General features: G+C 44.7%; 1 protein-coding gene across 1 annotated transcript in view; it reads left to right on the top strand.

Annotated features, from left to right (window-relative positions):
- PEMT (phosphatidylethanolamine N-methyltransferase) overlaps nt 1-13,544 on the top strand; it is a 163,478-nt gene that overhangs the window by 70,980 nt on the left and 78,954 nt on the right. The window contains 3 exon segments of the mRNA XM_030212849.1: nt 1,275-1,292; nt 1,294-1,329; nt 1,331-1,392. Of these exon segments, the coding sequence (XP_030068709.1) occupies nt 1,275-1,292; nt 1,294-1,329; nt 1,331-1,392 (116 nt within the window).

The following is a 13,544-nucleotide window of genomic DNA, read 5'->3' on the forward strand; positions in this document are numbered from 1 at the left end:
GACATTTCTGTTCTAGGCAAATTCCGCTACCTCTTCTTAAATCTCCAACACAAATAGAACAGAATATTAATGGTAAATGAGAGGTTGCTTAGCTAAGTAAGGCTCCAGTTCTGTCGAGCTTTGATGGGACACCGCTGCCTACAGCCAAGGCTGAGTCCTAGAGCAATGCCTGATAGGGGTTACAGAGGATGGGCAGACTGGATGGGCCATTTGGCTTTTATCTGCTGTCATGTTTCTATAAGAACATAAGCACCGCCATACTGGGAAAAGACCAAGGGTCCATCAAGCCCAGCATCCTGTCTCCAACAGTGGCCAATCCAGGCCTCAAGAACCCGGTAAAAACCCCAAAACAAAAATGTAAATAATGTTCAATGGACTTTGTGTTGTTTGTTATATTTGTACCCCGCGCTTTCCCACTCATAGCAGGTTCAATTCGGCTTACATATTATATACAGGTACTTATTTGTACCTGGGGCACTGGAGGGTTAAGTGACTTGCCCAAAGTCACAAGGAGCTGCCTGTGCCTGCAGAGGGAATCGAACCCAGTTCCCCAGGACCAAAGTCCACCACGCTAACCACTAGGCCACTCCTTTTCCTTCAGGAATCTGTCCAAACCCCCTTTAAACTCAGCAAGGCCAACTGCTGTCAATACATTTGAATTTCTACCACCAACTCGTCCTTTTTCCTAAGCGATCCCACATGCTTATCCCATGCCTTCTTAAATTCTGACAGTCCTCGACTCCACTACCTCCACCTGGAGGCCATTCCACGCTTCCACCACCCTTTCCATGAAATAATACTACCTTAGATTCCTCCTATTCCCTCTTAACGTCATCGTATGCCCCTCATTCCAGGGTTTTCCTTCAGTTGAAAAAGGCTCACTTCCTGTACATTAATGCCCTTGAGATATTTAAACGTCTCTATCATATCTCCTCTCTCCGAGTATACATGTTGAGGTTCATAAGCCTGTCCCTATATTTTTTGTGTTCAAGACCGCTTACCAATTTTGTAGCCGCCTCTGGACTGACATTTAGTTCCACCAAAACACATTTGTCTTTAGTCACACAGCACTCGTGAAGGAAGAGACTGAGCTGAGCAGGGAACAAAGATGCCTCATACACACCCGTTCTCTCTCAGTAGGTGTTGAAGAACTCCTATCCTTTTTATTGCTTAGCAAACCTGGGATTTGAACTCGGTGTCATATGTGTCTGAGCTTGAATTGCATAGTCTCTTGAGATCTCTTGAAATGAATTTAGTTCTGCTTGTCTCTTCAGGTAGCAAGATGGGAACACCAAAACTCGCTCTCTCACCAAGCTGTTCGGCTCACCGCTATCCAGGCTGTTACTGCTTAGGCGTCGTCCTTTGCTGCTCGCCTTCTTGAGGAGGTCATTGGTAAGTTAATCTATTCTGTGATGGCGGGGCTTGTTTCTCAGCTGAGGCACCTGTCACTTTCTTACTCGTGACTTAAATATTGGAGACCTGGTGCATATTCTTTAATTATATTCTAAAAACTTATCTCCTGAGACCACCGTATAATTGTTGCTGTTCTGTATTTGACTTTACCCTTTTTGATTGATTCGACTCGGCCTCCAGTGACTACAAATCCAGAAGGCTTTGATTTTATGAAACATTTGACCATAGAGGGCTAAACCAGTGGGGAAAAAAATCCCTTTCTGAAGCAGATAAATATTCAGAATGCAGAACACGTCAAACCAATACAATGTATAGTCAATGTGGATTCTCTGTATTTCCACGTGTTTCAAGCTGTGGAAGGCACCTTCATATTATGTTTATTTAATTTACTGTACGGAATATTTATTTTATTTATTGGATTTTGCTGACACCTTTTTCAGTAATAGCTCAAGGTTGAGTTACATTCAGCTACACTGGGTATTCTCTGTCCCAGGAGGGCTCACAATCTAATTTTGTACCTGAGGCAATGGAGGGTTAAGTGACTTGCCCAAGGTCACAAGGAGCAGCAGCGGGATTTGAACCGGCCACCTCTGGATATCAAGATTGGTGCTTTAACCAGTAGACCCATACACAATGGATCTAAGCGGTGTACAATTATAATTAAAACAAAATATAAAAAGGAAACAAACTCCATTTATGTATAGGACAGAAGCAAACATCCAAAAGAGACAAACGCACATCCGACAGTCAAAGACGTACATCCAAAAGAGAAAAGCAAACGCACATCCGACAGTCAAAGACGTACATCCAAAAGAGAAAAGCAAACGCTCATCCGACAGTCAAAGACGTACATCCATAAGAGAAAAGCAAACGCACATCCGACAGTCAAAGACGTACATCCAAAAGAGGAAAAGCAAACGCTCATCCGACAGTCAAAGACGTACATCCATAAGAGAAAAGCAAACGCTCATCCGACAGTCAAAGACGTACATCCATAAGAGAAAAGCAAACGCACATCCGACAGTCAAAGACGTACATCCATAAGAGAAAAGCAAACGCACATCCGGCAATCAAAAACGCACATCCAAAAGAGAAAAGCAAACGCTCATCCGACAGTCAAAGACGTACATCCATAAGAGAAAAGCAAACGCACATCCGACAGTCAAAGACGTACATCCAAAAGAGAAAAGCAAACGCTCATCCGACAGTCAAAGACGTACATCCATAAGAGAAAAGCAAACGCACATCCGACAGTCAAAGACGTACATCCAAAAGAGACAAGCAAACGCACATCCGGCAATCAAAAACGCACATCCAAAAGAGACAAACGCACATCCGACAGTCAAAGACATACATCCAAAAGAGAAAAACAAACGCACATCCGACAGTCAAAGACGTACATCCAAAAGAGAAAAGCAAACGCACATCCGACAGTCAAAGACGTACATCCAAAAGAGAAAAGCAAACGCTCATCCGACAGTCAAAGACGTACATCCATAAGAGAAAAGCAAACGCACATCCGACAGTCAAAGCGTACATCCAAAAGAGAAAAGCAAACGGCTCATCCGACAGTCAAAGACGTACATCCAAAAGAGAAAAGCAAACGCACACCCGACAGTCAAAGACATACATCCAAAAGAGAAAAGCAAACGCACATCCGACAGTCAAAGACGTACATCCATAAGAGAAAAGCAAACGCACATCCGACAGTCAAAGACGTACATCCAAAAGAGACAAACAAACGCACATCCCAGGGGCGTAGCCACGGGCAGGCCTGGATGGGCCCAGGCCCAGCCACTTTCCCTCCAGGCCCGCCCAGCCTACATCCATGGGATGCGCATACACGCCTCTGCTCCAGTGTTCAGTCTGCCTTTGTTCCCAGCAACTTCTGCTCTTCTGCTCACCAGCTCCATCGACGGACATCTCCTGCCACCCAGTCTTATATAAAAAAACAAAACAGTGAAGCTCCTCCGCTCTGCAAAGCAAGCAAATTGCCTCATCGGCCCTTCCCGCACTGTCCCGCCCTCGCGGAAATAGGAAGTTACATCAGAGGGCGGGACACAGTGAGAGAAGGGCCAACGAGGCGATTTGCTTGCTTTGCAGAGCGGAGGAGACGCGAGGCAGAGGCGCTTCACTTTCATTTTGTTTTTTTTAAGACTGGGTGGCAGGAGATGTCCGTCGATGGAGCTGGTGTGAGCAGAAGTCGCTGGGAACAAAAGCCAACGGGTCTGGCACAGGCAGTGAATGTACATTGCTCCTGCTGCTGTTAAAAGTACTGAGGTATGGGGGTTGTTTCATAGAGGGGAGAATAGCTGCGCCAGGAAGGGGGGGGGGCAGCAAATGCTGGTTCTGGGGGCGGAGGAGAGGGAGATAGATGCAGAGCAAAGACGGGTGGAGGAATTTTGGAAGGCCCACCCATCCAAATTCTGGGCCCATCCAAAATGACAGGTCTGGCTATGCCCCTGGCACATCCGACAGTCAAAGACGTACATCCAAATGAGACAAACAAACGCACAACCAACAGTCAAAGACGTGCATCCAAAAGAGAAAACAAACGCACAACCGACAATCAGACGTGCATCCAAAGGAGGAAAACAAACGCGTATCCAACAATCAAAGGCGTAGGTCTAGATTCTACATATGGCACCTGAAAGTCTGCATGGTAAAAAAAAAAAATACGCCTAGGTGTATTCGCTAAAAATATGCCTAACTTTTATAGAATAGGCTTAAATTTCTGCTCGGTATTTAGAATACGCCGAGCACCTCTTCATGTGACCAAATCTTAATGCCCATTAGTGCTGATAATTGCTTGTTAACATCCAGTTAACAGCACTGATCACCTAGTTAACCAATTAAGTTACGCTCATTGTTCTAGAATACGTTTTGATTCTCGCATGGAAATTAAAGCGCGATATATAGAATTTGGGAGACATGCGACAACTTAAATGGAAGTTTCTAGGTGACGGGCCCCAAAAGTGTGCAGCCTCTTCCAAGATTAAAAGTAAATTAGCAGGCCTGCTGGCAAAAAAACATTTTCAAAAGGGATTTAAATTTAGGAAAGGCCAGTTCTCCATGGATGGGTGGTGGAAGGTTATTCCAAATTTTTGGGACCAAATATGAAAAAGCAAATTGGAGTGTAGCTTCATGCAAACATTGCTTAGGACCAGGTAGGACAAGTCTATTTGCATCTAAAGACCCGCTATTATTATTATTTGTTGCATTTGTATCCCACGTTTTCCACCTATTTGCAGGCTCCGTTCTGGCTTACATAATACCGTAGAGGCAATCGCCATTTCCGGTAGTGAAACAAATACAGAGAGTGTAGTAGACGAGTAAGGTTCATGTGTTATAGGCACATTGGGGCAATAGTAGAGGGGAAGAGTTGCGTAGAGTCTGTTACAAGCTTTGGTTTCGTTGTGTTGCGAGGTTTAGGCACTTAGGTAGGGTCGGATGGGTATGCCTTTTTGAACAGGTTGTTTTTTAGTGCTTTCCGGAAGTTTAGGTGGTCGTAAATGGTTTTCACGGCTTTTGGTAATGCGTTCCACATTTGTGTGCTTATGTAGGAGAAGCTTGATGCGTAGGTTGATTTGTATTTGAGTCCTTTGCAGCTTGGGTAGTGGAGGTTGAGGTATGTTTGTGTTGATCTGATTGTGTTTCTTATTGGTAGGTCTATGAGGTCTGTCATGTATCCCGGGGCTGCGCCGTAGATGATTTTGTGGACCAAGGTGCAGATTTTGAAAGCGATACATTCTTTGATTGGTAGCCATTGTAGTTTTTCTCTGAGTGGTTTGGCACTTTCGAATCGTACTTTGCCAAATATAAGCCTGGCTTCTGAATTTTGAGCGGTCTGAAGTTTCTTTATGAGTTCTTCTTCGCATCCCGCGTAGATTCCATTGCAGTAATCTGCATGGCTTAGTACCATTGATTGTATCATGCTGCGAAATGTTTCCCTCGGGAAGAAAGGTTTCACGCATTTGAGTTTCCACATTGCGGGAGTATAGGGGATAGTAAGAAATGAAAGATAAGGAATTCCTGTGTGATGGGCTTTGTGAGCAAGGGTAAGTATCTTAAAAGAAATCCAATATTTGATGGGGTGGCCAATGCATCTGACCAGAAGAGGCGTGATGTGATCACATTTTCTGGCTCTTCCAGAAGTTATTTCAGCTTCTTTCTTATACATATTAGATATTTTGGTGTTTGAATTTTTATATATAGAGCTATGCAGACTAATTCATTCAATTGGGCACTTGAGGAAAATTGATATTTGTAGAGTATGAGAGTTGTGTGGTGTCCAGTGATTATTACTGCCAAGTGCACTGGTGCTTCCTTAAAACAAGTGCTTTTCATTTAATTACACTCATTAATTAGAAATTACTGCTGCATTCATAGCTACCAGTTTGCACTTGTGTTAAAGCACACATAATTTTTACAACATAAGCATTGTAGAGCAGGGTTAATGGAACTTGCTACTAATGCAGGCCACATGAATTTTTATAATGGCCCACGTGATCAGAAATCCATGTATGTGCAGGCCACGTGAATTCCATGTGTGTAGGGGCCACATGAATTTATATAATACATGAACAGAAATCCATTTATGTCTGGGCCACATGAATATTTATAATGGCCCACGTGATCAGAAATCCATGTATGTCTGGGCCACATGATGAGAAATCCAGTGTATATGAGCCACATTAATTTTTATAATAGCTCACATGATCAGAAATCTGTGTGAGCAATATGAATTTTTTTTTAATGGCCCACTTGATCAGAAATTTATTTATTTTTGGTACATTTGTACCCCGCGCTTTCCCACTCATGGCAGGCTCAAAGCGGCTTATATATTGTATACAGGTACTTATTTGTACCTGGGGCAATGGAGGGTTAAGTGACTTGCCCAGAGTCACAAGGAGCTGCAGTGGGAATCGAACCCAGTTCCCTAGGATCAAAGTCCACCACCCTAACCACTAGGCCACTCCTCCACTGTTGCTACTATTTGAGATTCTACATGGAATGTTGCTATTCCACTAGCAACATTCCATGTAGAAGTCGGCCCTTGCAGATCACCAATGTGGCCGCGCAGGCTTCTGCTTCTGTGAGTCTGACGTCCTGCACGTACAGAAACAGAAGCCTGCGCAGCCTTCTACATGGAATGTTGCTAGTGGAATAGCAACATTCCATGTAGAATCTCCAATAGTATCTATTTTATTTTTGTTACATTTGTACCCTGCGCTTTCCCACTCATGGTAGGCTCAATACAGCTTACATGGGGCAATGGAGGGTTAAGTGACTTGCCCAGAGTCACAAGGAGCTGCCTGTGCCTGAGGTGGGAATTGAACTCAGTTCCCCAGGACCAAAGTCCACCACCCTAACCACTAGGCCACTCCTGCTGCCATGTATGTATGGGCAACATACATTTTTATGATGGCCCACGTGATCACAAATCCATGTGTGTATAGGCTACATGAATTTTTACAGTGGGTCCACAAGATCGGAAACCCATGTGTGTACGGGTACCCATGTGTGAGGTTTTATAATGGCTCATGTGATCAGAAATCCATGTGTACTAGGGCTGCATGAATTTTTACCTGTGATAGCATGATTTATATTCCTGAAAATCTGGGTCTCTCTTCTGAAACCATGACTTCACATACACCAAATAACCTGTAAAGCTCCAGAATCATGTAAAGCTACATAGATGCATTTTCATTTTCAAAATTAGAAATGAGCCACATTCTGAGATCAAACAGGCTACGTTTGCCTCATGGGCCACATGTGGGATGCCACTCTGCTATCTAAATGTTTAGTATTAGGAACAGTAGTAATGTTTGCTTGGGTTATTTGGCCCCATCCTTGACTGTAGGCCACATATAGGACGTGGTTCACACAGAAGAACACAAACCCTCGCAGACTTGAAACCATACAGGAAACGGCGAAGACCTTGACAATGCTGTCAGGGCCCCTTTAACCAAGCTGCAGCAACAGGGGGCCGGCGCTAGCGTTGTGTTGTTTAAATGCATGCTGAGGCCCCCTTTTACTGCAGCTGGTAAAAGGGAAAGTCTCGCTTTCCTGCAGGAAATAGCCGTGCGGCTATTTCGGGGGGGGGGGGGGAGAGCCCTTACCGCCACCCATTGAGATGGCAGTAAGGGCTCCCGCGCTAACCTGGCGGTAACCCAATTACCGCCGGGTACAGTCCGGCGCTACAAAAATAATTTTTTTGTAGCGCCGGAAATGATGGCGCGGTTGGGGTGGGAAGTAGCACTGAGCTGCTGCGGTAGCCTGGCGGTCCTTCTGTTACAGCGAGCGGTAAGCTCGCATTGGGCTTACCGCCGCTTAGTGAAAGGAGTTCTTGAGTCTAAAAGTTTTATTGTACTAATACAGACTTGACATCATGGCCTCGTTTCAGCCGACTAGCCTGCCTCAGGAGTCTCTTGTTTTCTATTTCTGTTGATGGCTCTCTCATTCTCCCTGTCTCCTCAGCTCGAAACCTTGGGGTCATCTTTACTCTTCTCTCTCCTTCTCTGCTCATATCCAGCAGATCGCCAAGACCTGTCGTTTCTTTCTTTACAACATCCGTAAAATCCGCCCCTTTCTTTCCGAGCACTCTACCAAAACCCTCATCCACACCCTTGTCACCTCTCGTTTAGACTACTGCAATCTGCTTCTTGCTGGCCTCCCACTTAGTCACTTCTCCCCTCTCCAATCAGTTCAAAGCTCTGCTGCCCATCTCATCTTCCGCCAGGGTTGCTTTACTCATGCTACCCCTCTCCTCAAGTCGCTTCACTGGCTCCCTATCCGTTTTCGCATCCTATTCAAACTTCTTCTACTAACCTATAGATGTACTCACTCTGCTGCTCCCCAGTATCTCTCCACACTCGTCCTTCCCTGCACCCCTTCCCGTGCACTCCGCTCCATGGATAAATCCTTCTTATCTGTTCCTTTCTCCGCTACTGCCAACTCCAGACTTCGCGCCTTCTGTCTCGCTGCACCCTACGCCTGGAATAAACTTCCTGAGCCCCATCCTTGGCCACCTTTAAATCTAGACTGAAAGCCCACCTCTTTGACATTGCTTTTGACTTAACTACTTGTAACCACTCGCCTCCACCTACCCTCCTCTCTCCTCCTGTACACATTAATTGATTTGATTTGCTTACTTTAGTCTATTAGATTGTAAGCTCTTTGAGCAGGACTTCTTTCTTCTATGTTTGTGCAGCGCTGCATACGCATTGTAGCGCTATAGAAATGCTAAATAGTAGTAGTAGTAATAGTTTTCTCTACAGTCTGATATGTGCTGCTGGAACTATTTTGTTGTAAAAAAAAACCACTGCTAGAAGGAATGCTGAGGAATCTACCTCGAGTCGAACTATTCTCTGGACTGACACGAAACATCTTGCTTGCAAACATTGTCTTTCCTCGCTCGTCCCTGAGTCTGTGTATGCTGCCTCTGCAATGTTCCTAACCCCAGTTGACCTGGAGAACAGGAATCTGGCACAGGAATAAAAATCTAAGTGTCCTGAATGGTGCTAAGCAGCACTTATGATGTGGTTATTATGAACTTGCTATGTCAAGCATTTCAAGGCTGTCTATTACAAATATTCAAAGAGGAGCAGAAATCCACTGTTGTCCTGTTATCCAACACCACAACAAAGCAAGACAAATAAGAGAGGCAGTAGAAAAAGCAGCTACTGTGTAAATTCTCAGGTGCATATGCCCAACCCTGCAGCCTGGGGGGGGGGGGCTGAAAAGATCGGCATCGGTGGTACTAGTCTAAGGTTCCTAAACCATAGGCAGAGTCAAAGGGTACGTTTTAAAGGATGTCTGACTGGTCAAAGCTCTGGGGGTGGGGAGGGTAAGATATAGGGAGTTTGAGAGGGGGGAGTTGTTTTGGGGTTGGAAGAGTTCAGTCCGGGAGGGGGGAGGATACGTTTTAAGGAGAGCTTTTGGTTTGAATTCGACAGTGCTTGTTATTAATACCATAGGATGAGGCACAATGTGAGATGGGTCAACCGTAATCTCTCCATTTGAACGAAGTTCTTTCGTTAACCGTGGATCCCTGGCATGTTTGGGAGGCTGGGTAGTATTCTTGATGCTGTGTCATAGGTATTGTTGTGTGTGGGGAGGGAGGAGGAGGAAGGGAGTAAATGTTGGTGATGGGTTGGCTCAGTTTTTTTATTCTACTTGCTACGTGATATCTATTTGTATATTGTATGGGCGTTTGTCTGTATAATGACTTGGATACAATCATCAATAAAAATTGTTGGAAATTAAAGGATGTCCTGAATCTTCTACATCCCGTTTCGACTCGCAACGACAGGGAAGAGTGTTCCGTAGGGTTGGTGCAAGATGAAAGAAGGCTTAATACCTTGTAGAATCTAGCCTTGTATGACCACTTCAAAACCACTAGAGCTCAACATTCTAGTTGGCGCGTATGGAGTGATCAATGCAGTGAGCTAAAGAGTAATATCTGGGTAGAGGGCCTTGTGAATCGGGATAAAAGTTTTGAATTACACCCCGTATTGGATAGGGAGCCAGTGATAACGAACGAGTCGAATCTGTGTGCATGGCAAAAGAAGCCACTAAGCTCAGCAATGCCGATGTTTATAAAGATATCAATTCATGTCGTTGCTTACTACCATGACAACAAGCAGAAAAGTAGGTAATGAGGTAGATCACAATTTAATTGAAAACCCTATAATTGAGGCAGTAAATATAATTCGTTTCTACGCTCCGTTTGTGTTACTGAGATAAGCTTATTTGTATTTCATAAGTAAGGAATGTGTAGTGTACAAGGTAGGTTGGACTTTTTTTTTTTTACATTCCAGGATGAGGCATAAACTTTTTATGAGGCATAAACCTTTTATTTTGGTTCCTAAGGTACATAAAGACAAACTGAGAGAAGCTTCTTGGGTAACATGGCTTGTTCAGTGGCTTTAAATGTTTTTAGGTTAGTTTCTAAGCACGAGACTAATATTGGGGGAAAAGTGGCTTGAGAGAAATGATGATACAGTTGTTGAAGTTTGAGGAGGTGATTTATTATTTATAACCCCCCTGGATAAGGGTGAGATACAAAAAAAAAACCCACACCACACACAAAATTTACAAAACATACAAGCATCATAAATGCAACAAAACAATCCGTACAGTGAGCTTCTTTTGTAACCCGTACGGGAAAGAAAAGGTACTTGTGACCTGCATTGGCCACTGTTGGAAGTAGGATACTGGCTAGATGGACCACTGATCTAACCCACTATGGCTGTTCTTACGTTCTTAACCACGTTATTTTGCAGCCATATATACTCCTTGCTGAGACTTCAGATGTATTCACTCTATAGTGGGAGAACCCATCAGTCATTAAACATGTCTACTTGTTTAACTGTGAAAAGGGTTAAGTAGTGCTAATTTTATTTTATTTTTTATTTTTGTTACATTTGTACCCTGCGCTTTCCCACTCATGGCAGGCTCAATGCAGCTTCCATGGGGCAATGGAGGGTTAAGTGACTTGCCCAGAGTCAGAAGGAGCTGCCTGAAGTGGGAATCAAACTCAGTTCCTCAGTACCCCGACCAAAGTCCACCACCCTAACCACTAGGCCCTCTCCCACTGTTACTACTATTTGAGATTCTACATGGAATGTGCTATTCCACTAGCAACATTCCATGTAGAAGTCGGCCCTTGCACATCACCAATGTGGCCGCGCAGGCTTCTGCTTCTGTGAGTCTGACGACCTGCAAGTACGTGCAGGACGTCAGACTCACAGAAACAGAAGCCTGCACAGCCTTCTACATGGAATGTTGCTAGTGGAATAGCAACGTTCCATGTAGAATCTCCAATAGTATCTATTTTATTTTGTTACATTTGTACCCCGCGCTTTCCCACTCATGGCAGGCTCAATGCGGCTTACATGGGCAATGGAGGGTTAAGTGACTTGCCCAGAGTCACAAGGAGCTGCCTGTGCCTGAAGTGGGAATTGAACTCAGTTCCTCGGACCAAAGTCCACCACCCTAACCACTAGGCCACTCCTCCACTGTTGCTACTATTTGAGATTCTACATGGAATGTTGCTATTCCACTAGCAACATTCCTTGTAGAAGTCGACCCTTGCAGATCACTACTACTACTACTATTTAGCATTTCTATAGCGCTACAAGGCGTACGCAGCGCTGCACGAACATAGAAGAAAGACAGTCCCTGCTCAAGAGCTTACAATCTAATAGACAAAAATAAATAAAGTAAGCAACAAATCAATCAATTATGTGTACAGGAAGGAGGAGAGGAGGGTAGGTGGAGGCGAGTGGTTACAAGTGGTTACGAGTCAAAAGCAATGTTAAAGAGGTGGGCTTTCAGTCTAGATTTAAGGTGGCCAAGGATGGGGCAAGACGTAGGGGCTCAGGAAGTTTATTCCAGGCGTAGGGTGCAGCGAGACAGAAGGCGCGAAGTCTGGAGTTGGCGGTAGTGGAGAAGGAAAGAGATAAGAAGGATTTATCCATGGAGCGGAGTGCACGGGAAGGGGTGTAGGGAAGGACAAGTGTGGGAGAGATCACCAATGGGCCGCGCAGGCTTCTGCTTCTGTGAGTCTGACGTCCTGCACGTATGTTCAGACTCACAGAACAGAAGCCTGCGCAGCCTTCTACATGCAATGTTGCTAGTGGAATAGCAACATTCCATGTAGAATCTCCAATAGTATCTATTTTATTTTTGTTACATTTGTACCCCGCGCTTTCCCACTCATGGCAGGCTCAATGCGGCTTACATGGGGTAATGGAGGGTTAAGTGACTTGCCCAGAGTCACAAGAGCTGCCTGTGCCTGAAGTGGGAATTGAACTCAGTCCCTCAGTTCCCCAGGACCAAAGTCCACCACCCTAACCACTAGGCCACTCCTCCACTCCTAATCACCTTGCATAAGAAATGTTAAATCAGGGCCTTATATTCTAGCCTTCGTAACCATCCCCCTGGGGTCTTTATTCTCCTGATGAATCTTCCTGATCTAAATTACTGCCAGATACTGTGAACTATCCTTAAACTCAGGAGCTTAGTAAAGATCGGGAGGCGGGGCTGGTGGTTGGGAGGCGGGGAGTATGCTTGGGCAGACTTATTGGTCTGTGCCCTGAAGAGCACGGGTACAAATCAAAGTAGGGTATACACAAAAGTAGCAGATATGAGTTATCTTGTTGGGCAGACTGGATGGACTGTGCAGGTCTTTTTCTGCTGTCATCTACTATGTTACTATGTTACTATGTAAAACAGCTTTGAAAGCATTCCGTGTTGGCTAAAAGCAACTTGTGCTACAGTTAATGTGTTTTTTTAATTACCTAAATGTGTTGGATTAAAGCATTTATAATCTATTTAAACAAGACCGGGTTGCGTGTGCATGCCTGGTGAATGGCCTCTGCTCACTGGTTGCTTCTCTGACTGGGTCGATAGTGATGAATTAGAACTGAGAGCCAGAAATGGAGGCACATTTTATAATGGAAAAAAAAAAGAAAAAGATGCAGCAATCAAGTGGGACTAAATATTGCTGTGATTAGCAGAGGCCAATTTAGGAATCGGGAAGAACAAAGGCGGCATTAAAAAAAATTGACTGTAGGCAGAGGAGACTGATTTTATAATTATCTTGAATCGGATAAATATTTCTACAGCAGGGCTCTTGGGAAAAGTGGTCAGGCGTAGGATAGGTGGCAGTGAGTACTGTCCTCTGGTTTTTTTTTTTTTTTTCTTCCAAATGTCAGAGCCTCAGTAGAGATTTTGTTCAGCCAGAGTAAGAAGGAGAACCAGCTGCTCAGCATTCCTGCTGTTTCCCTGAGTCCAAGAGCAGCTATTGCTGCCTTCCGTTACTAATTAAAGGGGAACGCCTTTTTGCCTTTGATTAGTGTACTGTAAACCCCTTGGGCAGCCTCTTGAGGCGAAACGTGGCCACATTGGATATCTGAAAATAAATCACCTCAGCTTATGGTGGGAGACGGGGATAGTGCTGGGCAGACTTATACGGTCTCTGCCAGAGCCGGTGGTGGGAGGCGGGGATAGTGCTGGGCAGACTTATACGGTCTGTGTGCCAGAGCCGGTGGCGGGAGGCAGGGATAGTGCTGGGTAGACTTATATGGTCTCTGCCAGAGCCGGTGGTGGGAGGCGGGGATAGT

Source organism: Microcaecilia unicolor, chromosome 8 (genome assembly GCF_901765095.1).
Source record: "Microcaecilia unicolor chromosome 8, aMicUni1.1, whole genome shotgun sequence".
Classification (NCBI taxonomy): Eukaryota; Metazoa; Chordata; class Amphibia; order Gymnophiona; family Siphonopidae; genus Microcaecilia; species Microcaecilia unicolor.